The sequence below is a fragment of the Monopterus albus genome, unplaced genomic scaffold (genome assembly GCF_001952655.1).
Source record: "Monopterus albus unplaced genomic scaffold, M_albus_1.0 scaffold2.1, whole genome shotgun sequence".
Classification (NCBI taxonomy): Eukaryota; Metazoa; Chordata; class Actinopteri; order Synbranchiformes; family Synbranchidae; genus Monopterus; species Monopterus albus.
This window is the reverse complement of record NW_018127882.1, coordinates 6,142,032-6,164,459: the sequence shown is the minus strand read 5'-3', so window position 1 is coordinate 6,164,459 and position 22,428 is coordinate 6,142,032. Positions and strand designations below refer to the sequence as shown.

General features: G+C 42.0%; 3 protein-coding genes and 9 non-coding genes across 21 annotated transcripts in view; 2 read left to right on the top strand and 10 right to left on the bottom strand.

The window, feature by feature from the left end:
* The window catches only part of LOC109954856 (transmembrane protein 179), a 3,254-nt gene extending 2,004 nt beyond the window's left edge, over positions 1 to 1,250 (bottom strand). Inside the window, exon 1 of the mRNA XM_020590491.1 lies at positions 63 to 1,250. Within this exon, the coding sequence (XP_020446147.1) occupies positions 63 to 220 (158 nt within the window). The 5' untranslated portion in view covers positions 221 to 1,250. The remainder of the gene's footprint in view (positions 1 to 62) is intronic.
* Positions 1,251 to 2,131: 881 nt separating this feature from the next.
* On the bottom strand, positions 2,132 to 2,204 carry trnaf-gaa (transfer RNA phenylalanine (anticodon GAA)). Its single transcript has one exon. It is a non-coding gene; the product is annotated as a tRNA-Phe (tRNA).
* Positions 2,205 to 2,262: 58 nt separating this feature from the next.
* hs6st2 (heparan sulfate 6-O-sulfotransferase 2) lies at positions 2,263 to 7,028 on the top strand. Of its 3 annotated transcripts, none has more exons than XM_020596209.1 (2): positions 2,263 to 5,004; positions 5,610 to 7,028. In XM_020596209.1, the coding sequence occupies exons 1-2, from the start codon at positions 4,406 to 4,408 to the stop codon at positions 6,436 to 6,438; spliced, it is 1,428 nt and encodes a 475-aa protein (XP_020451865.1). In that variant the 5' UTR covers positions 2,263 to 4,405; the 3' UTR covers positions 6,439 to 7,028. The 3 variants fall into 3 exon arrangements, with proteins under 3 accessions (XP_020451865.1, XP_020451880.1, XP_020451873.1); XM_020596224.1 differs by having other exon boundaries at positions 2,264 to 4,977; XM_020596217.1 differs by having other exon boundaries at positions 2,265 to 4,977; positions 5,607 to 7,028.
* On the bottom strand, positions 2,299 to 2,371 carry trnaf-gaa (transfer RNA phenylalanine (anticodon GAA)). Its single transcript has one exon. It is a non-coding gene; the product is annotated as a tRNA-Phe (tRNA).
* Positions 2,466 to 2,538, bottom strand: trnaf-gaa (transfer RNA phenylalanine (anticodon GAA)). Its single transcript has one exon. It is a non-coding gene; the product is annotated as a tRNA-Phe (tRNA).
* trnaf-gaa (transfer RNA phenylalanine (anticodon GAA)) lies at positions 2,685 to 2,757 on the bottom strand. The gene has a single exon. It is a non-coding gene; the product is annotated as a tRNA-Phe (tRNA).
* On the bottom strand, positions 2,904 to 2,976 carry trnaf-gaa (transfer RNA phenylalanine (anticodon GAA)). The gene has a single exon. It is a non-coding gene; the product is annotated as a tRNA-Phe (tRNA).
* trnaf-gaa (transfer RNA phenylalanine (anticodon GAA)) lies at positions 3,123 to 3,195 on the bottom strand. The gene has a single exon. It is a non-coding gene; the product is annotated as a tRNA-Phe (tRNA).
* On the bottom strand, positions 3,342 to 3,414 carry trnaf-gaa (transfer RNA phenylalanine (anticodon GAA)). The gene has a single exon. It is a non-coding gene; the product is annotated as a tRNA-Phe (tRNA).
* On the bottom strand, positions 3,561 to 3,633 carry trnaf-gaa (transfer RNA phenylalanine (anticodon GAA)). The gene has a single exon. It is a non-coding gene; the product is annotated as a tRNA-Phe (tRNA).
* trnaf-gaa (transfer RNA phenylalanine (anticodon GAA)) lies at positions 3,780 to 3,852 on the bottom strand. Its single transcript has one exon. It is a non-coding gene; the product is annotated as a tRNA-Phe (tRNA).
* Positions 7,029 to 15,020: 7,992 nt separating the features above from the next.
* The window catches only part of mbnl3 (muscleblind-like splicing regulator 3), a 26,068-nt gene continuing 18,660 nt past the window's right edge, over positions 15,021 to 22,428 (top strand). For all 8 annotated transcript variants that reach the window (XM_020594731.1, XM_020594720.1, XM_020594692.1 and 5 more), the window contains exon 1: positions 15,021 to 15,307. In XM_020594731.1, coding sequence (XP_020450387.1) covers positions 15,134 to 15,307 — 174 coding nt within the window. In that variant the 5' untranslated portion in view covers positions 15,021 to 15,133. The remainder of the gene's footprint in view (positions 15,308 to 22,428) is intronic.

Genomic DNA, 22,428 nt, shown 5'->3' with positions numbered 1-22,428 from the left:
GTGGCCCCCAGTGCTGCACACCCAGGTGAGAGGCGTCTCCCGGCTGTCCTGTCAGCTCGGGCCGGTTCTCTGTGCTCCAGTAGCCGGTGGAGAAGAGTGCGCAGCGGCCTTTAAAAGCGGAGCCGTTGAGAGCCATGGGGACGACTACCAGCAAGCCCGCCACGATCGAGAGGGCGTGAGCCGCACAATGTGCCATCAGCAGCCGACGGTCCAGCTCCATATTAGAAGATAAAGCGTGAAAATATCCACGTTATTTAAAAATACGGAGTAAAATCAGCATATATAACGGTTCGCCCTATGGTATTCACACAGACTAAGGCGGAGACCGCCCAGCCGCATCATTTAGCGGAACCGTGTCCTTTCACGGACTACGTGAGGTTTTGCGAGATTACTTCGCCACCTAAATCTAAACAGAATTAATTTATATATGTCTAAGAATCTGTGAAACTACATAAAAATGTACGTGTCTAAATACTATACTAGTTACTTTGATAAAAGAAATCGCAGTAAAAACGCCGAAGTCAACCTTGAACGACGAGCTTTCCTCGTTTAAAATGCATATATTCTCGGTTTTGCTGGTCAAGTCCTGCACTAATATGGGTGTGTTTAGAGCGAGTTTTACACTGCTTTGTGTGGCCAGTGAAAATCTAGGTTAAAGTGTGACATAACATGTTGTCAAGGTAGAGAGAGGCAGAGAAGTTGAAATAAAGTTTCTGCCGTGCCGCGGGAGAAATACACAACAAATGCCAGGTTTCCAAAGATAATCTGTCAGTTGCTATTTTAAATGATTTAAATGAGAAGAGAGTTTAACTAAACATCGAGTAGGAAGCGGTGTTGTTGAAGCAGGATCTTATTATGAAAGACGGAAGTACGGTAACGAACATGTTTTATTACTGGGATGATTTGTTTTTACTGTAATTACGAAGAGGTAAAATGAAGCAAAAGCGATCGTTTGCATGACCGGTGGAAATATCTAGTTTTTACTTGCTCTAAACGGGCAAGACAATGATAGCACATCCCCATTGTAGAGTCGAGTGATACATCAATTACACAAATGACCATTAGGACAAAGTGACGTCAGCCGGCAGGAGATAGATCGATTATCACACTGATGAAGTGTCTGATCAATGGCTCGAGTCTGTCAGAAATACATATTATATCTGTAACAATCAACGTCATGCCGAAACCCGGGATCGAACCAGGGACCTTTAGATCTTCAGTCTAACGCTCTCCCAACTCCAGGACATGACTCACCACTGGCAGACGGACCAGCTGAGCCAGATGATGACTCAGCTGCAAAGTAAGCCATGTAAACCCATGCCAATACATTAAATTTTTGTGAATAAATCCACACACACATTTCAGCAATCTTTATGCTGTCTTACAAAATCTAAAGCATAATCATTTATGAAAAAAGAGATGATGCTACTGAAACTGGTTAGTTCCTATTAGTAGTTGATTTATAACATATAAATGACGTGTCAGTGATTTAGTCACTTAAATAACTAGTAACGATACAGTTTTACCTTTTGATAAAAACCATACCATTTTTTCTGCTTACGTACAGTATTGTCGCCCCCACTTGATGATGAAACGTGACCAAGCCACACTGGACCCGATAGTTAATCAAATGCAATCCATCCCAAATGAAGGCACACCCGTTCACCCTTTAAAATCCCTGTCGTCAGGATATAAAACTCTAAATATCTGGTATTCCTGGGGTTTGTCTCCTATTCTTCCCTGTTTTATTGTTTCCATTCTTAAGGTCCTGTCTTCTGTCTACACAAGGCTGAATAGGACTGGACTGAAGTGTCACATTTTCTGAGGTTAGCAACTTTGTATGCACAAAGAGTGTAATTAGTTTTTTTGTTTTTTTGTTGTTGTTGTTGTTTTTGGTAAGTCTTTCCACACTTCGTACAGCCAAATGCGTGAAAGCACATACAGTATGTGGGTGCACAATGCATGACTTTGGGATTTATAGTATACTGTATATTCAAATAGGGCATTACATTTTGAGCAAATGCCTATATAAAAACGTTGCTGGCTCTTGTCAAAGGTTTAAAAAGGGTTTTGAAAGGGGAAACCAGCGCTTATGGACTTGTGGTTGGTTGAATTTGAGCTATTTCGGCAATAAGAAATCCGGGATCGAACCAGGGACCTTTAGATCTTCAGTCTAACGCTCTCCCAACTGAGCTATTTCGGCTGGGTAAACATAATGGCCATGGGCTCTGTCATGTGATTGGCCACGGAAAGGTGGACTTAGAGTTGTGGTTGGTTGAATTTGAGCTATTTCGGCAATAAGAAATCCGGGATCGAACCAGGGACCTTTAGATCTTCAGTCTAACGCTCTCCCAACTGAGCTATTTCGGCTGTGAAAACATAATGGCCATGGGCTCTGTCATGTGATTGGCCACGGAAAGGTGGACTTAGAGTTGTGGTTGGTTGAATTTGAGCTATTTCGGCAATAAGAAATCCGGGATCGAACCAGGGACCTTTAGATCTTCAGTCTAACGCTCTCCCAACTGAGCTATTTCGGCTGTGAAAAGATAAGTGCCATTTGATTGGCTACGGAAAGATGGACTCTGTCATGTGATTGGCCACGGAAAGATGGACTCTCTCATGTGATTGGCCACAGAAAGATGGACTTGGAATTGTGGTTGGTTGAATTTGAGCTATTTCGGCAATAAGAAATCCGGGATCGAACCAGGGACCTTTAGATCTTCAGTCTAACGCTCTCCCAACTGAGCTATTTCGGCTGTGAAAAGATAAGTGCCATTTGATTGGCTACGGAAAGATGGACTCTGTCATGTGATTGGCCACGGAAAGATGGACTCTCTCATGTGATTGGCCACAGAAAGATGGACTTGGAATTGTGGTTGGTTGAATTTGAGCTATTTCGGCAATAAGAAATCCGGGATCGAACCAGGGACCTTTAGATCTTCAGTCTAACGCTCTCCCAACTGAGCTATTTCGGCTGTGAAAAGATAAGTGCCATTTGATTGGCTACGGAAAGATGGACTCTGTCATGTGATTGGCCACGGAAAGATGGACTCTCTCATGTGATTGGCCACAGAAAGATGGACTTGGAATTGTGGTTGGTTGAATTTGAGCTATTTCGGCAATAAGAAATCCGGGATCGAACCAGGGACCTTTAGATCTTCAGTCTAACGCTCTCCCAACTGAGCTATTTCGGCTGTGAAAAGATAAGTGCCATTTGATTGGCTACGGAAAGATGGACTCTGTCATGTGATTGGCCACGGAAAGATGGACTCTCTCATGTGATTGGCCACAGAAAGATGGACTTGGAATTGTGGTTGGTTGAATTTGAGCTATTTCGGCAATAAGAAATCCGGGATCGAACCAGGGACCTTTAGATCTTCAGTCTAACGCTCTCCCAACTGAGCTATTTCGGCTGTGAAAAGATAAGTGCCATTTGATTGGCTACGGAAAGATGGACTCTGTCATGTGATTGGCCACGGAAAGATGGACTCTCTCATGTGATTGGCCACAGAAAGATGGACTTGGAATTGTGGTTGGTTGAATTTGAGCTATTTCGGCAATAAGAAATCCGGGATCGAACCAGGGACCTTTAGATCTTCAGTCTAACGCTCTCCCAACTGAGCTATTTCGGCTGTGAAAAGATAAGTGCCATTTGATTGGCTACGGAAAGATGGACTCTGTCATGTGATTGGCCACGGAAAGATGGACTCTCTCATGTGATTGGCCACAGAAAGATGGACTTGGAATTGTGGTTGGTTGAATTTGAGCTATTTCGGCAATAAGAAATCCGGGATCGAACCAGGGACCTTTAGATCTTCAGTCTAACGCTCTCCCAACTGAGCTATTTCGGCTGCGAAACTCCGTGTGGTACCCCCCACATTTAGAGTAACCCGCACTCGAGATGTGTCGTAATTTTTCTGGTCAGCAGTAAACAGGCACATAAGGCGTGGATAATCATCAGCGGTTCGTTTGGTTTACTTTTTGTCTGCTTGACTATGGGTTAACGGTTCATAACGTTCCACGCGATGACGTCATTTTAGCGCAGAGACTGCTGGGAAAGCGGTCAAGAATCGCTGAAGACACGGATTTAATGCTGCAACAAAGATCATCGCTATGTGTAACTAATATACCTGGAAAATGGTCCCGTTTTTTTTAGATGAGACCTGTATGCACTTCTGCTTATGATACGGCAAAAAGTATAGCAAGCTATTGTCCGTTTTTCTGTGACTTAAGCGCATATATTCATGCTCAAGCCTCACTGGGTAGCTAAAGTTAGCTGGCTAGTAGCTGCTTTGTTTTGTTTTCGTTTTACTTGACGGCTATATAAGCACTACTCCCCGAGGTCTCCCGGCCGAGGCAGGGGTGCGGACTACCAGAGTGATGCTTTTCTGTCCGTCCCGGGAAGATGGATGAGAAATCCAGCGGCAGCAGCCACCACCGGTTTCTGATCGTCCTGCTCATGGTATTGCTCTTTGGCGTCATTATGGTCCAGTACGCGTGCCCGAGCAGGTCTGAATGCCAGATGCTGCACCATTTGGGATCCTGGTTTAAGGTTGTTAGTGTGTCTGGTTCCCGGGGAAATGGACATGAAATCCGAGATCAAAAGGATCCGTATGTTGCAGAAGACGGCGCTCTGGTCCGGTTTATCCCTCGCTTCAACTTCACCAGAGCCGATTTAAATCGTGTTGTAGACTTCAACATCAAGGGAGATGATGTTATAGTTTTTCTGCACATTCAAAAAACAGGTGGCACGACATTTGGTCGACACCTGGTGCGAAATATTCAGCTGGAGAGGCCCTGCGAATGCCACCAAGGTCAGAAGAAATGTACTTGTTACCGGCCAGGGAAAAAGGAAACCTGGCTATTTTCCCGTTTCTCCACTGGCTGGAGTTGCGGTCTTCATGCTGATTGGACTGAGCTAACCCGCTGCGTTCCGTCACGCATGGACTCAGGAGAGACTCTCAATAGCCTGCCCAGGTCGGTCAAGGAGGAGATTTTTTTATTGTAATTTTCGGTCATTTTGTTATTATTATAAACAATTATATAACTGCAGGTCATTCAGTAGTGATGATCAAGTTCATTAAGGCAGTCTTCGACTTGACAGCACAAAGTCATCATTCCTGAAGATAAGACTTTACTGCAAATGGCGATTTATTTTGTGTTCACAATGTTATAAAATGTCCTCATACACATAAATGCATATACAAAGCGAACCAGTGTAATAGAGCTCTGTAAGTGTTATGTTTTCTACAACCATTACCACACATATGTAATGAAAAGGTTAAACTTGGCCTATTTGAGGCAGTAATAGCTGTTTATCTAGTCATTTGATGTAGCTTCTGTATATATTTTTAGTATTTAACATGCCCTTCTCTGTCTAGCCCATAAGGAACTTTTAGTCAAACTAATTCAACCAAATTCCAAGCTCCATAATTATTATTTTGTACTTTAGTTATCAACAAAAATAATCAACAGATAAATTAATAATGAATAAAATTGTTAGCTGCAACAATAATTCAAATACATAAATAAACTGCCCTAACATTTTGTGGCTATTTGAGTTGGTGTATTGCCAATCTAATGTCCTCTTTTTCTCCTGTCCCCAGTAGGAACTATTATTATATAACCATCTTAAGGGACCCAGTATCACGCTACCTGAGTGAGTGGCGTCACGTGCAGCGTGGTGCCACATGGAAAGCCTCCTTGCATGTGTGTGATGGACGTTCACCAACACTGTCTGAGCTGCCAAGCTGCTACTCAGGAGACGACTGGTCAGGTTGCTCCCTGCAGGAGTTTATGGACTGCCCCTATAACCTGGCCAACAACAGGCAGACCCGCATGCTGGCTGACCTTAGTCTGGTGGGTTGCTACAATGTCTCTGCCATGAGTGAGGAAGAGCGCTGGGCAGTACTTCTTGAGAGCGCTAAACGTAACCTACGGGGCATGGCCTTCTTTGGCCTGACGGAGTATCAGCGTAAGACCCAGTATCTGTTTGAGTGCACCTTCAACTTGGAGTTCATCGCACCCTTCACACAGCTCAATGGCACGCGTGCCTCCAGTGTTGATGTACCTCCTGAGACCCAACACAGAATCTGTGAGCTAAACCGATGGGATGTAGAGTTGTATGAGTATGCCCGTGACCTTTTTCTGCAGCGTTTCCAGGTGGCGAGGCAGCAGGAGCGCAGGCAAGCCAGAGAGAGGCGTCAGCAGGAGAGGAGGCGGCTACGTGGAAGGCTCACAGCAAAGCAAGGAGTGAGGCAGCTGAAGCCCACAGAAACATCCCATCAGCCCAACAGCCACTCTGCAGAAACTGAGGAGCAGCAGGGGGAGAAAGCTGATGGAGACAGTGTAGAGTCAGAAGTGCTACTCCCAAACTGGTGGGATCTGGATGAAAATGGCACCATGGAGGACTATGTGGACAATGTGGAACACTGGTAGTGATGGGAATGAGCAGTAGCATGTCTTAACACTAAATGTGCCAAGCTCTGCCTTGTCTGTTATTTTTAGTACATGCCTTTCACTACATTTTGTTCTCATCATGAGCTGTTTTAAATAACACATGTATTTATTGATATTGATTGTAACATTTTTCCACAACTGACATCCATAATAGATACATTTCCTTGACAGAAAAAAGGCTGATTTAGTTGCCTGTAGTCACATACTGTTCAGTGATCACACAAGCCTTCTAAACTGTTTTCTGGGTTTTAAACACATCTGAACTCTTGTACTGTAGCTTGGAACGAGGGGGTGTTTATTTTGTCTTTATTAAAAGTAACAATGTAGTACTTGTTTCTATAAAATATATTATTGTTTATAATGAGCAATCTACATGTTTGCCAAATTGTTGTTGTGTTGTCTGAAATGTGTACATTTCAATGTATACCTGTGTTTTAAGTGTCATTTAAGTACAGAAAAGGAGAATGGAATTCTCATAATACCTCAGTGTGTTGCAGTAACTGCTAATGTTGTAAAATTACTGAATGTGTCCCAAGTCTCAGTTTTTATATAAAGAGCTTTTACATTCACTCAGCTCCTGTTCTGTCTTTGCCATTTAGTGATATCTTCTTTCTGTGGACGACATTATTTCTATGAACAATGTTTATTAAAATGTCAACAGACATCTTGGTAAGAAAAAGAGAGAGACGGCGACAAAGGTCACAACATGTCTGTTGTCAGATTCACTTGCAAGCCTCTGGAACACCACCAGGGATCACCAAAGTTATTTTAATGAAATCAAAACATGACTGGAGATACTGAGGAGAAAGGTGACATCACATCTTATTTAATATGGCTGGACGGGCTTTGAACCCCCAGCGCTCCTACATAGGAGAAAGTCCTTGTGCTCATTTTGCATATCTTTGTGGTTGTGTTGCTGTGTTGTTGCCCACTTTGTCCAGTTGGTAATCCAGCCTTGTTTAGTCCTTGACAGCGAAGTATGGTGCTCTGCTAATTAAATGTTCTGTTTTGTGCTATTTTAAACTTAAAAATTCTGTCTTCAAACAAATATGAAAATGTGATAGCTTATATGCGTCTCAAATAGGTTTTATTGTGAAAAACCATAAAATGGCCGGAAGTAGTGTGTTGGTTAAAAAGCTACTTCCAAGCATCAGGTTGAACAGGTGAAAAGAGCTCCTTTACCCACACATTTAGGCTGTTTCCTTAATATAAGAAGAAAAAACGACTGATTTTATACGTTTTAAACTGTTTACACAGTGACAATCGGGTATACAATCGCCTTGTTGGAGTCTGCACGGGTTTTGTTATATAGGCTGACCTTACGTTTACATTTTGACCCTTAATTAACGCTAGCTATTGAAAAAGTGCAAACTTTTAACGGGACATTTTAGTCCAAAGTTAAACCGCGTAGTCATTAATAACTGCCCTTAAATAACAGCAGTTGGGATATGTGGATGGACTGTTAGGGCGAAATGTAGCTGTAACGACCAAAGGAAAGTGTGTGTATGTGTGTTATTATGCATTATTGTACTGGTTTTAATTCTTAGCTGCTAACGTCAAATGGCAGCCTACCTTGATACCTGCTGTGGATTTGTCGTGACTTTGATTTCCACCAATACCATTGATGTTATCTAATAAACGTAAGCACACACACACACACACACTCCCTCTCTCCCAGCTCCTCCCTCACCATTTCGTCCAGTCTCAGATTTTTTTTTCCAGTCCTGTTTTTTCGCTGTGTGTTCAGTTAGCGCTGCAGCGGACACTTCATCTGTCTGCCTGCTAGTCCTCGCTTCTGCTTTCCTTCTCTCCTCGGCGCTAACACGTTTTATACTTGCGTTGACTGTATTATTTCTGCAAGCGATAAAGCGCCTTTTTTTTCCTTATTCTTCTGTCACTTCCAGCTAATGCGGAGTGTTTATCAGACCAAGAGCGCGTTTTCTGGAAAACAACCACCACACAAGCATTTAACCGACGTTTATCTAAGAGAATACACTTGAGTCTGAATCCAGTTGGACTACAAACAGGTAAGAGCACGTCTGGCGCAGTTGACTTCGCAGTAATGTTAGCGCGTCTTCGCGCATACAGCAGCGAGTTTTATATTTAATCCATGTCGCAGTCATCTAATATGATTCTTCCAGTCTGCCTGTTGCATAGAACCTCAAAGATGCCTTGATATTGTAAATACGGACTTAATTGCAGTATTACACATGCACAGCAATAATAACAATGAAGTACATTTCGTATGACTGTAGAGAGACGGCTGTGCTCGGTGTGGATACAAATAATGCTGTAAGCAGATGTCATATTTTAGTCTGGGATTAGCATGAAAGGGTTTGGTTGAATGCAAAATGCAGGATTGTATTGGAAGTCCTTGCAGTAGCAGTATTGCAAGTGCATGCTTTTGTTGTCATACCAAGGAGTGAAGAGCAACAAACAACAGGAAATTACTTTCAGAGTCACTCTGTTCACTATAATATTGAGTTTGAATCCTCTACACCTGGGCATTAGAGAGGAGTACATGGCAGGTTGGGTCCCGGTTATCTTCCTGCATGTCTGCAGAATTCAGGTCCTGGTTATCTTCCTGCATGTCTGCAGAATTTTGCACCCAGTCTCTGTATATGTATGCAGTCAGTGCAGGAGGTTGTGCTTCTTTACCCTAAGGGATCACATACGCAAGCCACCATGGTATACTGTGTTGTCACTACTTGCCTACTGTATGCATTTCCACTGAATTTGAGAATACAGCCAGTCCAGACAAGTTCACAGTCCCCTCAGGCTGTGGACTCTGCACCAGTCTAGCTAGTTTTTCTTTGCTTAGTATAAACACAGATAAACTGACAAACATAGGCATGCAGCCACATTTCCCACATAACCTGTTTTCCATTTTCTTCTCACACAGGCACATATTAAATGCCCAGGATGACCCATCGTTTATGGCTGAAATAAAACCATTCACCAACTGTGGAGCATAAGCCTAAATTTTATTGCCAAGTGTTATCAAAAATACAAGGAATTTGACTCCAGTCCAATGGCCCCTGATGTGCACAACAATATAAAAACAGAATACAACAAAAACCACAAGCTAAAAAACAGAGACAAAAATGCAGCAATAACAAATGAGAAACGATGTGCTGACAATACATTCTGGATTCAGCTACCGTTTTTCCACACTTAGCTTTCATCATATCACTACAGGGCTCTGAAACAAACCCAGAATTACAGCAAAGCAAAGTGAAAGCACCAGGGCCTGACTTTATTTCATCTCTTTCCTCTATTTGAATTTTTAAGTTAAAAAGACAAGTTGTGCGGCTTTGTCATTGTACTAGGTTTGGTTGGTTGTATGTTTGCTTTAATGAGCTGAAAGGATTATTGATACTTAACCTAATTATTTTACTCCCTCCCTCCCTCCAGGCTGTTGGCTTTCACTCTCATTGTGATTTATGGATCTTACACCTTGTGCTTTTCAGTCACCTGGTTGTTCATGTCATCCTGTTTTCCATTTGTCCTTGTCACTCTTCCAAAGAGAGTTGTCTGTTTAGTGAACTGTAACACAGAGATCATTTAGGTGGTGATAAAAGTTGTTTTCACAACTTCAGTATTCGTTTCACAACTACCTAGTCTTCTAAAAATGGAATTCACCAGGCATTTGGGACTCGGGGAACTCCAGATTTAAAAAAAAAAAAAAATCCCACTGGAAACTCCAGATTCATGTGTGAAACCAATCCAACACACAGGTCTGTTTTTATTCCAGTGTGACAATAAAACACTGAAGCTATAGTTTTATGATCCTTTTGTTCCGTCTGTAAACATCCTGTAGTATCAAAAACACATTTCATTCCCCTTTATGTATTTACTCAGTGGTAGAGCAGTACTTATTTTCTAAACACTGACATTTCTAAACCTTTTAGTGCTTGAAGTTCAACTTCAGGCTTCGGCTTTTTTCAGCATGTCATGTATTTTCAACACATACTCTGCAAATTTGAATTTTGTTCAGAAAATTGTTAGAATGTGTGACTTGTGACTATGGCTTCATAATTCTTTAGTTCTCTCTGTCATTACCCTATGGCATTTTACATTTCAAATTTATGCACCTATTGTTGACAGTATTTAGCAATTCACAGTATGTTCACCATCCATTGACCTGAATCTAACTCTTTTCAGCATGTTTTATAATACTGTTGTTCTCACTGTCATCTGCTGTATCACATTTATCATGTGTAGCCATTGCAGTGTTTTTTTAGAGCAATGCAAAATTAGTGCAAGAACAAGCTCAGATTTCTAAACCACAAAAATTTCATTATCGACTGGTAAGAAACTAAAGTGACACTCAGGACCTGTGCAATTTGTGCAAAAGGCAATAGCAAAGTGAAAAATCTAAATGGAGAGATAAAATTGGTTTAGTGTTAATGTGTCACTCTGGCTTTCATTGAATGCATGTCAAACACTTTACAGTTTGATTGGTATTAGGGTATCAGTGTGAGCAGATAAGACTGACTGTTGTGGTTGCACCCTGCCTACACACCGGCCTTAATGCAGACGTCAGAGCTCTGGTGAAGGTTATGCTGTCACTAACCCTTTGGTGCACTGTGTTTGATGAGGGACGCAATGCGCTGGAGTCCAGCGTAGCTCCCCCCCAGGTCCACCTACTGTTATGATTCTTACCTACTGGTAGCTGGAGCCCCTCTGCTCACTGCAGACACCTGGAGGACAGGCTGCAGCATAATGACTGTTATAACTATGGCACTCTATTTATTCACCATGCCACACCCCTGCATATGACTGTTTATGCTGCATTGTAAAGGTCAGACAAGTTCAGGAGGCCAAGATTAGTTCTGTACAACATGCCTTCAGTACAGCTGCCTTTGTAATTATCAGCAAGTACTGTTTTGAATTTTGGTCGTATTTCTAAGTAGATTTGTGAAATGATTTGTAGACTAACCGATTAGTTTATCAACAATATTGTCGTACTGAATTACTGAGTAATTAATCAGCAGAAAATTAATTTACAGTTATTTTGATAATTGGTTAATTATTTAAGTCATTTTACTAGTAAAAAATACAAACATGTTTTGTTCCAGCCTCTCAAATGTGATGATTTGCTGATTTTCTTTATCATATATGAGACATTCAGAGTAAGAGACCTGAATGGAATATCTCAACAGTATTGGAAGGATTGCCATGGAATTTTGTCCCTTGACATTCATGTTCCCTCGATATTGAATCCTAATTGTGATCCTCTGAATTGTCATCTGTATATCCTTTGAAGTATCTACTTGGTGGTTTGGCACAGAAATTGGTACATTTGTGACATTTATATGTCCCAGATGTTGAATCCTGATGACACTTGTGATCCCTGACTTTTCTTATAGAGTCATTACCTGGTCAAAATTAGGATTTACCCAGATTTTCGGTTTATAACCAAACAGCTACAAAACACATGACATTCACATGTGCCTCGGCTATACTTTGTTTATGTAAATTAGCAAATTGCATGCTAACATGCTAAACTAAGGTGATAAACATTATTCCTGCAAATCTGATAATTGTCAGCATATAAACATAGTGACATTAGTGGTTACCCTAAAACATTAAAGCTGTATATACTGTATTATATCTTTACAGAGCTGCTGCTGTAGACGGTTTGTTTTGTTCATGTCCTTCTCCATGTTCCTAAATTCCTGCACTTGGAGTATAATGTGGAAACACCCATTTATGAGTTACTAATAAAAAAGACCTTACTTTCTGTCTTGTCTGAATGTCAGCTCTACTGGCTTACTAACAGCTCCCACAGGTCATTCTGTCTGTTTATGAATATGTTGTAACAAACAAAACCTATGTGGGCATGTCACATTTAACCCACTTAGACATTATGCCATTGCATGGTTTCTCTATTTTTAACTGTCGTCCATTGTCTTCCAGTATCCATAAAGGTGCTAATAGATGCAAAAGGCAAAGCTTGGTGAAACGGTTGGTGAAATTTTCAGGAGGGTAAAACTCCTGGAGAGCAGAGTCAGAGCAGTGTACAGTATATCAGCAAGTGAAAGGTAACTACTGTGTATATTCAAAGGTACAGGGTGCAGTGTAAAGTAGAATGGCTTTGGAGTAGAGCCAGTGTTATTGCGTGGCTTTCCTGGAATCTTAGTAATGGCAACTGTACGCCATTTGGTGCTGGTGTGGTGAGAGTTAAGAGAGGAAGTGAGCAGCGTTGCTCGGGAACATTTTGATGATGCAGGTTGCCTATTGCTGAGCTGCATTGTCAGGATGTGCGTAAGCTAGAGTGCTTGACACTGATGTGGATGTGAATGCAGGACAGGCAAAACTGAAGGAGGAGTGCTAGCCTTGTTCCCCTGAGAAAAGTTTCTATAGATCTGTTTGGAGGCTGGGAAAAGGAAGCACAGATGAGCACGCTGGTTAGGCAAGCAAAGCAGTTGCTCTACGTGTTCATTTGTCATTCCTGCCCCCTTTTGTGTTTTGGCTGGGCTCTGTCTTTGTTCTTGCATTTGAAGGTGGGTATATTAGTTTAGTTACCACCTCCTCCTTACTCCTCCTTTTCCCACTCCACTGCGGTGTTCTCCTTGTGCGCTGTCCCCCCTTGTCGCTTCCTCTCTCTATGTCTGCCAACATCAGATGCTGGGACCGATAATATCTGCTCCAAAGCCCCCCTCTCCTCCTTCTTTTTTTGTACTCCTCCTCTTCTGCATCTCGCCTATTGTTTATAGACTTTTTTGCATTTATATACTGCTGCGCCCTCGTGTCTCTCACAAGGTAGACCTCCTCTCTCTTTAAATTCTCTCATGTCCTAAATGCAGTTTGGACTTTGCCTTTCCCTGGGAAGATAGATTGTATTTTCTTTTCTGTGTGTATCTTTATTGAGCCATCTCACTGATTGCTATCTGTATTCATTTAGTGTCCTGACACGTCACTCCGCTCCCTTGCGGTGAACCACACAAGAGCCTGCGTGCATCTTCCTTGCATCACGCTGCAGTATAGACCACTGTCTGAATGAGACATAACTTACTCCTCATCGTCTGTGAGAAGACAAAGCAGTTTGGAGTCAGCTCATAGTTGTTGTACAGTCTGAATATTAGCATGTGGCTCAGCTGTGTCTGTGCTGTACCAGTGAAAAAAACCTAGGAGGAACAAGGATGGGCTCTGTGGAGGGAGGAGCTGCTGTGTAAACGTCCCTGCCATTGGTTGGTGATATGTTCTGCCTGCCTGCAAAAGTCTGTCCAGCTGGCTGTTGCTTTGCATTGAACACACCAGCTGCAGTTATGAAGAACTGCCCCTACTCTTTCTGCCCTGTCGCACCCTTTTCTACTTTTTCCCTTCACACTAATGACTGTCTGGGGATCATCTGTGTCGACCACACGTGTCAGCCTGTGCCACTCCAAGGACACCACTTTTCACATTTTATTGCAGCATGATTTATGTTAAGTTAGTCAATTACTTTTTGTTCTGTGGAGCTTGGGGGAGCTGAAGCGATGACTCTGTCCTGCTTGCAACCTCCCTCTGTCCCTCTGTCTCTCCTCTCTCTCTCACTTAATCAAGACATCGCTTGCTCTTTCCTCTTCATTGCTGCCTCGCTCTTTCTTGTATGCTCTATTTGGTTGTCCTAGCTTTATTCTAGTTTGCGCTTTCCCTTCATGGTTCTCACAACCCTTAGTTTAAACATGAGGTTGATGCTTTGCCTTAATATTTTCCTTTCAACAGGCTGCTGTTTTGTTAATGCTTTAAATTAATATTTGCTTTTCTGTCTTTACAGCCTACAGCGAGACAACAAGCACAGACATGGAGAAGAGAGGTCAGTGAGGAGGATGACAATAGAAGAATAGAGGACGGCAAAGGAGGGATGAGAAAGAGACTGAAGTAGGAGGAGGAAGTGGAACTCCAAAGTGCCTACTGTGAGGGGTCGTCTGCTTGCCATCTGACTCTGCTGGATGAGAGCAGGACGCCACTCAGTGTGTGTTTGGCCTTGAATGGAGGCTATATTTTACCCTGACAGCCACAGAGTCATCCATCCCACATTGCTGAGCTGTAGTCCCCACACATCCTGAGGTGAGCAGCCACCTCATGTCATCAGTGCAAGGACACCATCCCTAAAAGGCTCTGCTTTTTTTCTACAGAAATCGTTTTCAGACATAAGTGGCATCACAGTGACTGCTCCAGCCTTGGCCATGTTGACGTGAATACATCAGTGACCTACGGTGGGTGCCAGTTGATTCAGGTGAAGGTGTGGATGCGCAGTCATGTATCCAAGCATGCCAGAGTGATGTCTTCAGAGTAGTTTGGCTTTTCTGCTTCTTTTTTTTTCTTTTTTTGAGTCAGAGCTGGCCTCTGCTCACAGATAAGCCCTTCTATCTCACTCCAGTGAAACCTCACCTGCCAAATTTCCCAGGAAGAATTAATAAACATCCCCCAAAATACACAAACCAAAAGGACTCACTGCCGATTTGCACAGAGGAAAAACTGAAAACACTTTTGCTTCTGGTTTTTCTGGGGTTTTTTTTTTTTTTTTTTTTTTTTTTTTTTTTTTTTTTTTTTTTTTTTTTTTTTTTTTTTTTTTTTTTTTTTTTTTTTTTTTTTTGGCACTGCTATTAGTCACCCCTGCACTCACCAGACGGTTTTCCGTCCGTCTGCCTCCACCACTGCTCAGTGTTTGTGAGTGTTTCTGATGGCTGTCAGCATGACCATGGGACGGGACACCAAATGGCTGACCCTGGAAGTGTGTCGTGAGTTTCAGAGAGGCACCTGCTCACGTTCTGATGCCGAGTGCAAGTTTGCTCACCCCTCCCGGAGCTGCCATGTGGAAAATGGCCGAGTCATTGCCTGCTTTGACTCACTCAAGGTAAAAGACATTTCACTCACCATCAGTCTTTGCCATATTACATCTTGTTTGTGTAGACACATTATATTCCACGCCAGGATGTCTTTTGTCTCTGCGTATATAAAAACTAAAATTAAGGTGGTGCCTACTTATAATCTTTGGATTTTTCATCAGAATTATTCTAATATTATCAATATATCCATGTGATTCTGGGACTAGGCACTACATGGACATTTATAATATTTTTATGTCATTGTAATTGTGTTGTGGGTTTTTATAGACTATAATGAACAAGCTTACCGTTAATATTAACCATTAATTTTTAAAATAGTTGAGAATGTTAGCTGAAAATTACATTTTGATCTGTCATTATGTAGTCTAAAGCAGTACATCTTAGCTAAGGGTGGGTAATATAGTCCTTTGCCATGGTTTAGGTAATTTTATTTCATGACAGCAATATATTTACTTTATACAGTATATCATATTATAATGCATTTAAAACTTGTGGATGAAATAGCTCTGTTTGTGAATGTGAATGAATTTTTCCTCAGAGGTGATTTCTTAGATAGTATAATCTTCACAGACAAGTAGGAAATGTGACAGAGGGGGATAACATAACAGCCAGATTATATCTATTAATGTTGCAGCTCCAAGGTATACAGTGTAGCTGCAGCCATAATGCCCATTCAGGGTGCTTTATTGCAAATTATAAATCCAATATCACCAGAAACCAGTCTTGCTCATTGATTTACAGCATTGCCTACAATGGTGTAATACAGTCAGATGAATTAAAGGGATAAGTACCATTGTAGACATTGTATTAAACAGTCTCTAATGATGAACAAATGTTGTCTTGTGGCACATGTACAGTAAGGGACAGCTCAGAGTTGTATGTTTCATGATTGTAATGGATGCAACTGCTTCGGATCATTAAATTTGCATGTTTCCAACAGTGGAGCTCTTTAGCTGTTCTTTATATACCTAGCTCCAAGCTAATGCGCTGAGCCTCATGGTTGCTAACTTTACCTGAAGATTATTACTGCATTAATGTTGCCGCTGTGTGCGTCATAGATGTCTTACTATCCTGTCTGGTAATGATCCTGTTCTGGTTAATTTAATCCGCACCCCCCCAGCCAATCAGAATCTAGGATTTTTAGTCACCATGGTATAAATCGTCATATTGCCCAACCCTGATTTAAACTAGGGAAATTAACATATAATTATTTATATCTAAACATATGGATACATATATCAATGTCAGTTATGTATGTGGTTATCAGGATATTTACGCTTTCCATTTTGCTCAGGTGCAATTCCTGGTAAAGCCGCTCTGTTGATGGTATGTTCCACCACCACCGTTGTGGGCTAGCCGGTCGTGTTGCTCACTTCTTCACTGCAGCTCCTCTCTCCTCCACACCCACAGCACTAGCACTACTTCTACACAGTGAAAAAACTAATGCTTTGCTTTGCTGTCAACTACCGGTGACCAACTGAGCTAAAATGGAGAATAGACTATTGCTTTGTCAGCACGTGTGGATGCACATGGATGCATGTGTGTTTGTGAGAAGTTTTGCTCAACCAGCTTTCCTACAGCAAAAAAGTGAGACCCAGACAAGGGGCTTTCTGTCTGAGTGCAGTTGCTGTCTCCTTGTTTATTGAGTTAGAATTTATTATTCAGCCATTTTTCTGTTATGTCCTCCAGAGCAGGAGGGAGAGGGAGAGAAAGAGAGAGGGGGGCCTAGCAACAGCACAGGAGTGCATACCCATTGGATAGTTTGATCTTCCTGAGTGGCATGGCTGTTTTTAGCACAGAGCAACAGCCTGGCTCTGTACTGGTTGCATTGATGGGAGAAAGAGGCAAGCTGTTTTGTACCAAAGGCAGTGAACAAGTGTTAAAGGCCTTATTTGGCTGTTTGAAGCCCCAGGGTCATGTTGTTAGTTTGAGAAACAGCCGAAGTTGGTGACAGTTGAAGGTCAACACGGCTTTTTTTTTTTTATCAGGAGCTGCAGGAGGGCTTTAGTGCCAGCACAGTGTGTCAACAACCACCTCTTTACAGGAGCGTTTCTATCCGCATTGTTGCTCAGGACTATGTTCTCCTAACAGCCGTTGTTTTTGGTCGACTGACTAGAAGAAGCACCCCCCACTGTCCCTGAAAGAGCTGCTCTACACCATCACTCCTTCCTCCTGTTACCCGCCCACCACTCCCTTCTTTGTTAATTTTATGGATGTATCTGGTGCTGGTCTCTCTCTTCACTGTCCCTCCTGCATCCTGCTGTCATTCCCTCTTGCTCCTCCATTAGCTCTGTCTGGTCTGTCTGTCTGAACCTGCTGCAGGCGAAGGATGAAGCAGTTCACCACCTAGTTCTTTATACCTTGTTAACCAGAGTGCTACTGTCATCTCACATGACACACACTAGATTTAACTGTAAAGTCACTTATGGATGGTAGGCTGAAGCTAACAATTTAATTATAGTTTAATCTACAGAATACTTAGTAGATTAATTGATTACATTTTTGGGCTACAGTCCACGGCCCCCTGGTGGTGTATGACTGCATTGCAGGTGAACTGTGACCATGCATTCAATAATGTAATTTTCCTAGGGGAATCACAGTTTATTTTATTCTATTATATATTAATAATCAAATTTATGTGAATACTTAAAATTTAGAAAAGCCAAGGTGACTTTCAAGATTAGAATAGTACCCATGTGGTTTATACACTACACAACAGTGGTCCTCACATTGCGTCTTAGTCACAGTGGTGGTCCCTGGACCTGAAATTTACAGTGCCAACCCTACAGTGTGGCCAATAATTAATCAGTTATGAAGCTTGTTGCCAGTTAATTTTCTGTCAATGATCAACTAATTGTTTCAGCTCTGTGTCATTGTTACTTATATGAATGAGCCTAGAACTGAGTGTGGTGATTGTGTAACTGCAGAAAACCCTCATGTTTGCCCTATATTAATATAGGATATAACACAGCTCTAAAATGTGTGTAACAGCTAAATGATCCTATTTATTGATGCCCCGTCACACTCAGCATCAACAGCACACTACTGTACTAACTGGGTCTTTCTCTGTTAACATGTTGCTATGGCTACCAAAAGGAGATTCCTGACCCATTACTCTCCTCAACACCACTTTTCACTGGCCTCCTGTTCTACCCCAAATAATACAGCTGTTTTAAAGGTGTTGCTTTTGTATAAACGTTCATGCTGCCAAGCTGAAAAATACAGACATTTCATTAGACCTTTGTTTTTAGACGCACACAATGCATAATGTACATGATGAGGCTCATTAATAGGTACTTTTCTTTCCCTCTGAGTTTGAGCTGACATGCTGGACTCATGGGACGCAATCCTCACTACAGACTCATCCCTAAACACACAACTCACTGACGCAACACTTGCTTGCATCTCCAGTGTAGGCGAGAGTGTTTGTGTAAGCCTGTGTATCATCCCAACCATTTTTCAACGTTTGTGTTCTTTTTGTCTGGTGTGTGAGGCTGTGTGAATCCCTCCTGAATGCTGGTATAGGTTTCCTGCCCTATATCCTTAGTTCTCCTGCAGCTAAACCCTCTTTTGTGTCCTCATCTCAGCACAGCATCATCAATCACCATCAGAGTCTCTGCACCATGACGTCACTTTGTCTTCACAGTTTTTTTATTTTTCATTTGTATAGTGCTTTGTCATTTGTGCATCATAATCACCTAATGTGAGCTGGTCTGTGTGGGTGTGGTTTGATGACAGAGCATGTTGCTGATGCTCAGTGACGGTAGTTTAGCGGGTTAATAGCTCGTCTGCAGGGGCAGACAGCTGCTGTCGGCCCAGGGGTTCAATGGAGACTACAGTTCGTGCTCCAAGCTTGTGTTGACCTGCAGTGATCCTGGTGCACCATCTTTACCTTCCACATTACAGCAGAGACAAAGGGCACAACTTCAGTGTTGAGTCCTTGGGCAAAATGCTTTTAGATAAATGGCTCCAAATCTGATTTAGGATTTGTCAAGAAGCCAAACATGACTTGTAAAAAGGAGCAGAAAGAATTACTTCTGATCAGAATGGTTTGTAGCAGCAGCTGAGTAAAACACTATATCAGCCTAAGACAATATTACATCATTGAAACATTTGATTTGACTCCACAGTTTGCTTTTTCATGTAAAACATTTAGAGCTGAAACAATTAATCAATTGGTCGATCAAAAAATTAATTGAATCAAAACTGAATCAGTCAAAACTACTGCGGTGATTTTATTCATTATACAAGTCAGTTTTTAATCAAGCAAAAATAGATAGATAGACAGATAGATAGACAGATTTATATTCTGGTGACATGATCATTTGTTACATCCCTAAAACACTGCTTTGATTACGAGGTTTAAGTATAGACGTAATTTTTTTGGAAACTAAAGAAATCTCATCACATCGTCACATTACTCAAATTTCATTCAATAATCAGTTAAATTTCTAATCTAAAATATTGCCCAGCTGTGCAACTTATGTCTATGTTTTATAAGAATCTCTTGCCGTTTCAGTCACATTTATTATGAAGGGTATCTCTCTTTACTCAGATATGTGTGCTATTTTGGTTATAGTCTCACAGTCTGTCTGCTGGTGCTGTTTAAGCCTGCATGTGTTGAATGAAGCTTTGCATCCAGGACAAATAGAAAAGCTGTGACTATGCACATAAGCCCAACATCAAAATACTGGTGGCTCATGAATAGTCATGAATTGCGCTCTGTGTTGTTAGAGCAGATGGTTTTAATAACTAGTAAAATAGTAGTTAACTGGGACACATTGTTCCAGTAGAAAACTATGACAGCTGTGTGTATGTGTTTTTTATTTAACTAAAATTTGTCCTTTATGTGATGGAGTTTAAACCTAGTGTCAGCAAACACTACCCCTGCTTATGTATTATTTCTTCCAAGATTCAAATTGGCAGGTTGACCCTTTTCTGACCACCTGCAGATGAGGAGTAATAGATCATGAACAGAAACCCATAATTATAGATTAGTTTCACTACTACACTTCATAAAACTTGCATGTTTATTTATCAGTTATATATATATACAGTCCAGTGGTGTAAGTACATTTACTCAAATGCTATATTTAAAGGTGCAGTGTATGAGATTTGACATCTAGTGGTGACATCTAGTGGTGATGTTACAGATTGCAACGTTCAGCAAAGCTCTCATACATCAGTGATAAACAGCCCTCAGCTGTTTCACAGCGATTAATGTGTATGTGGGACAAATTGAGCACTTGGAAAACAAGTGCGGCTGACTTGGCCAAGCAAATGCTAACAGCGACTCACTTGACCACAGTGGGTTACTCAGCACTGGCCATGTTCTAGCTAAAGCTATCAAACGAAAACTTGCATTTAGGTTAACTTTACTTGTTAGGCTAAAATACCTGTCCATCATAAAACAGGCAACTTCAGTGTCATTCTGGAAACATTTGTGGGGGAGGCCACACCAATGTTGGTCCTCCTCTCGGTCATTGCCCACCCTGTTTCTTTGTGTCTTTGCTTCTTTGATGACAGGGCTTCATGCTGTCTTCCTTTTTCTTGTGTTAAAGTATAACTATGATCCTTCATGTCTTCTATTTATATTTCTTAAACTCATGACAATGCTTCCTCTGTAACTTTTTATGTGTCTCCCAAGCATCTCCAAATCCAAGCTGCTACTTCAACATGAAAATGCGAAATTCTCGCTCAAGAGCCAGTGTGTGGTTTGTCCGTTCTGGGCATCTGTGAAATACATGGTGGCCTCCAGGATAGGGGACCTGCTCCTATGTAGATATAAAGGGCTTATTCAAAGCTAAAGAAAATGCAACAATTCTTACTTTTTGGTGATTACACATTAGTGAAAACATAATTGTGCATACTATAGCCCATTTCTGCTCATAAATCCTTCTAGATCTTACACACTGCACCTTTAAGTACAGTACTACATTTCTACAGTAGCTGTTAGCACATATTTAGATTTTACATGTAAATGATAAGATGGCCTTATTACCACTGTTATTCTTGACTGCATTTTGTTGATACTACTTAGATACCTTTGCTCAAGTACAGCATTAACAATACACAACTTTTACATGTAATGAAGTACTCATATATTGTGGAATTACTAGTACTTAAACCAGCAACAACAGATTTTTTCAGCCACTTGGAGGCAGCAAAAATAAGTTACAAACACAACAGTGACATATTAGTACCTTTGAAGTTGAATAGATGAAATTGTTAGCAAAACATTTGCTTGCTTACACATACAGTAGTTGTTAGGGTGCGCTTGAACACAGAGTGAGCGAGCAGATAAAAAGCGGACCCAGGTGGCTGGCTTCGGTGCAAGCAGTGAGGTTTATTTACAGTGAAGGTAGTGACATATGTATATACAGGAGGGGTAGTGAGGTAGATGACCGGGTGTCGATCAGCAGCAGCAGAAAAACAGTCTGTGGTATGGTGGATGATGATGTACCAGGCTGCGGACGCAGAGGTCACTCCTGGGCTGGTCGAGGTGGAGGTGATGATGGCTGTAGACAGAAGAGCAGGGATAAACTGGGTAAGGGAGACTGTGCATCGACCTGTGAGGACGGAGTATGCAGGGCCACCGTCCACCTCCAGGGCTGGAGGAGGCGGAGCCGGCGGCGGACAGAGGGGACTGGAGGAGATGGGCTTTATCTGTGAAACATGAAAAACAGGGTGAATACGGAGGGAATCAGGGAGGTTGACCTTGACAGCAGTAGGGTGTATGATGTCCTAGATGGTAAACGGCCCTAGGAACCAAGGCAAAAGTTTGGGGCATGCTCTTTTTATGGGGACATGGGCGTCGGGAGCGGCCCGACGGCGGCAATCAGCCAGTCTCTTGTTTTGGTCCGCCGTGCGGATAAGGGCAGCCCTGGTCTCAGCCCAGATGGCCTGACAGCGGGTGATATGAGCTTGAACAGAGGGGACCGCAATGTCAGTTTCTGCAGAGGATAGAAGGAGAGGTTGGTAGCCCAGGGACGCCTGGAAGGGTGAGATACCAGTGGCGGAGCTAGAAAGGGTATTGTGGGCATATTCCACCCAGGGCAACAACTGGCTCCAGTCCTCAGGTGAGGTACTGGTGGCACAGCGAAGGGCGTTTTCCAGCTTCTGGTTCAGC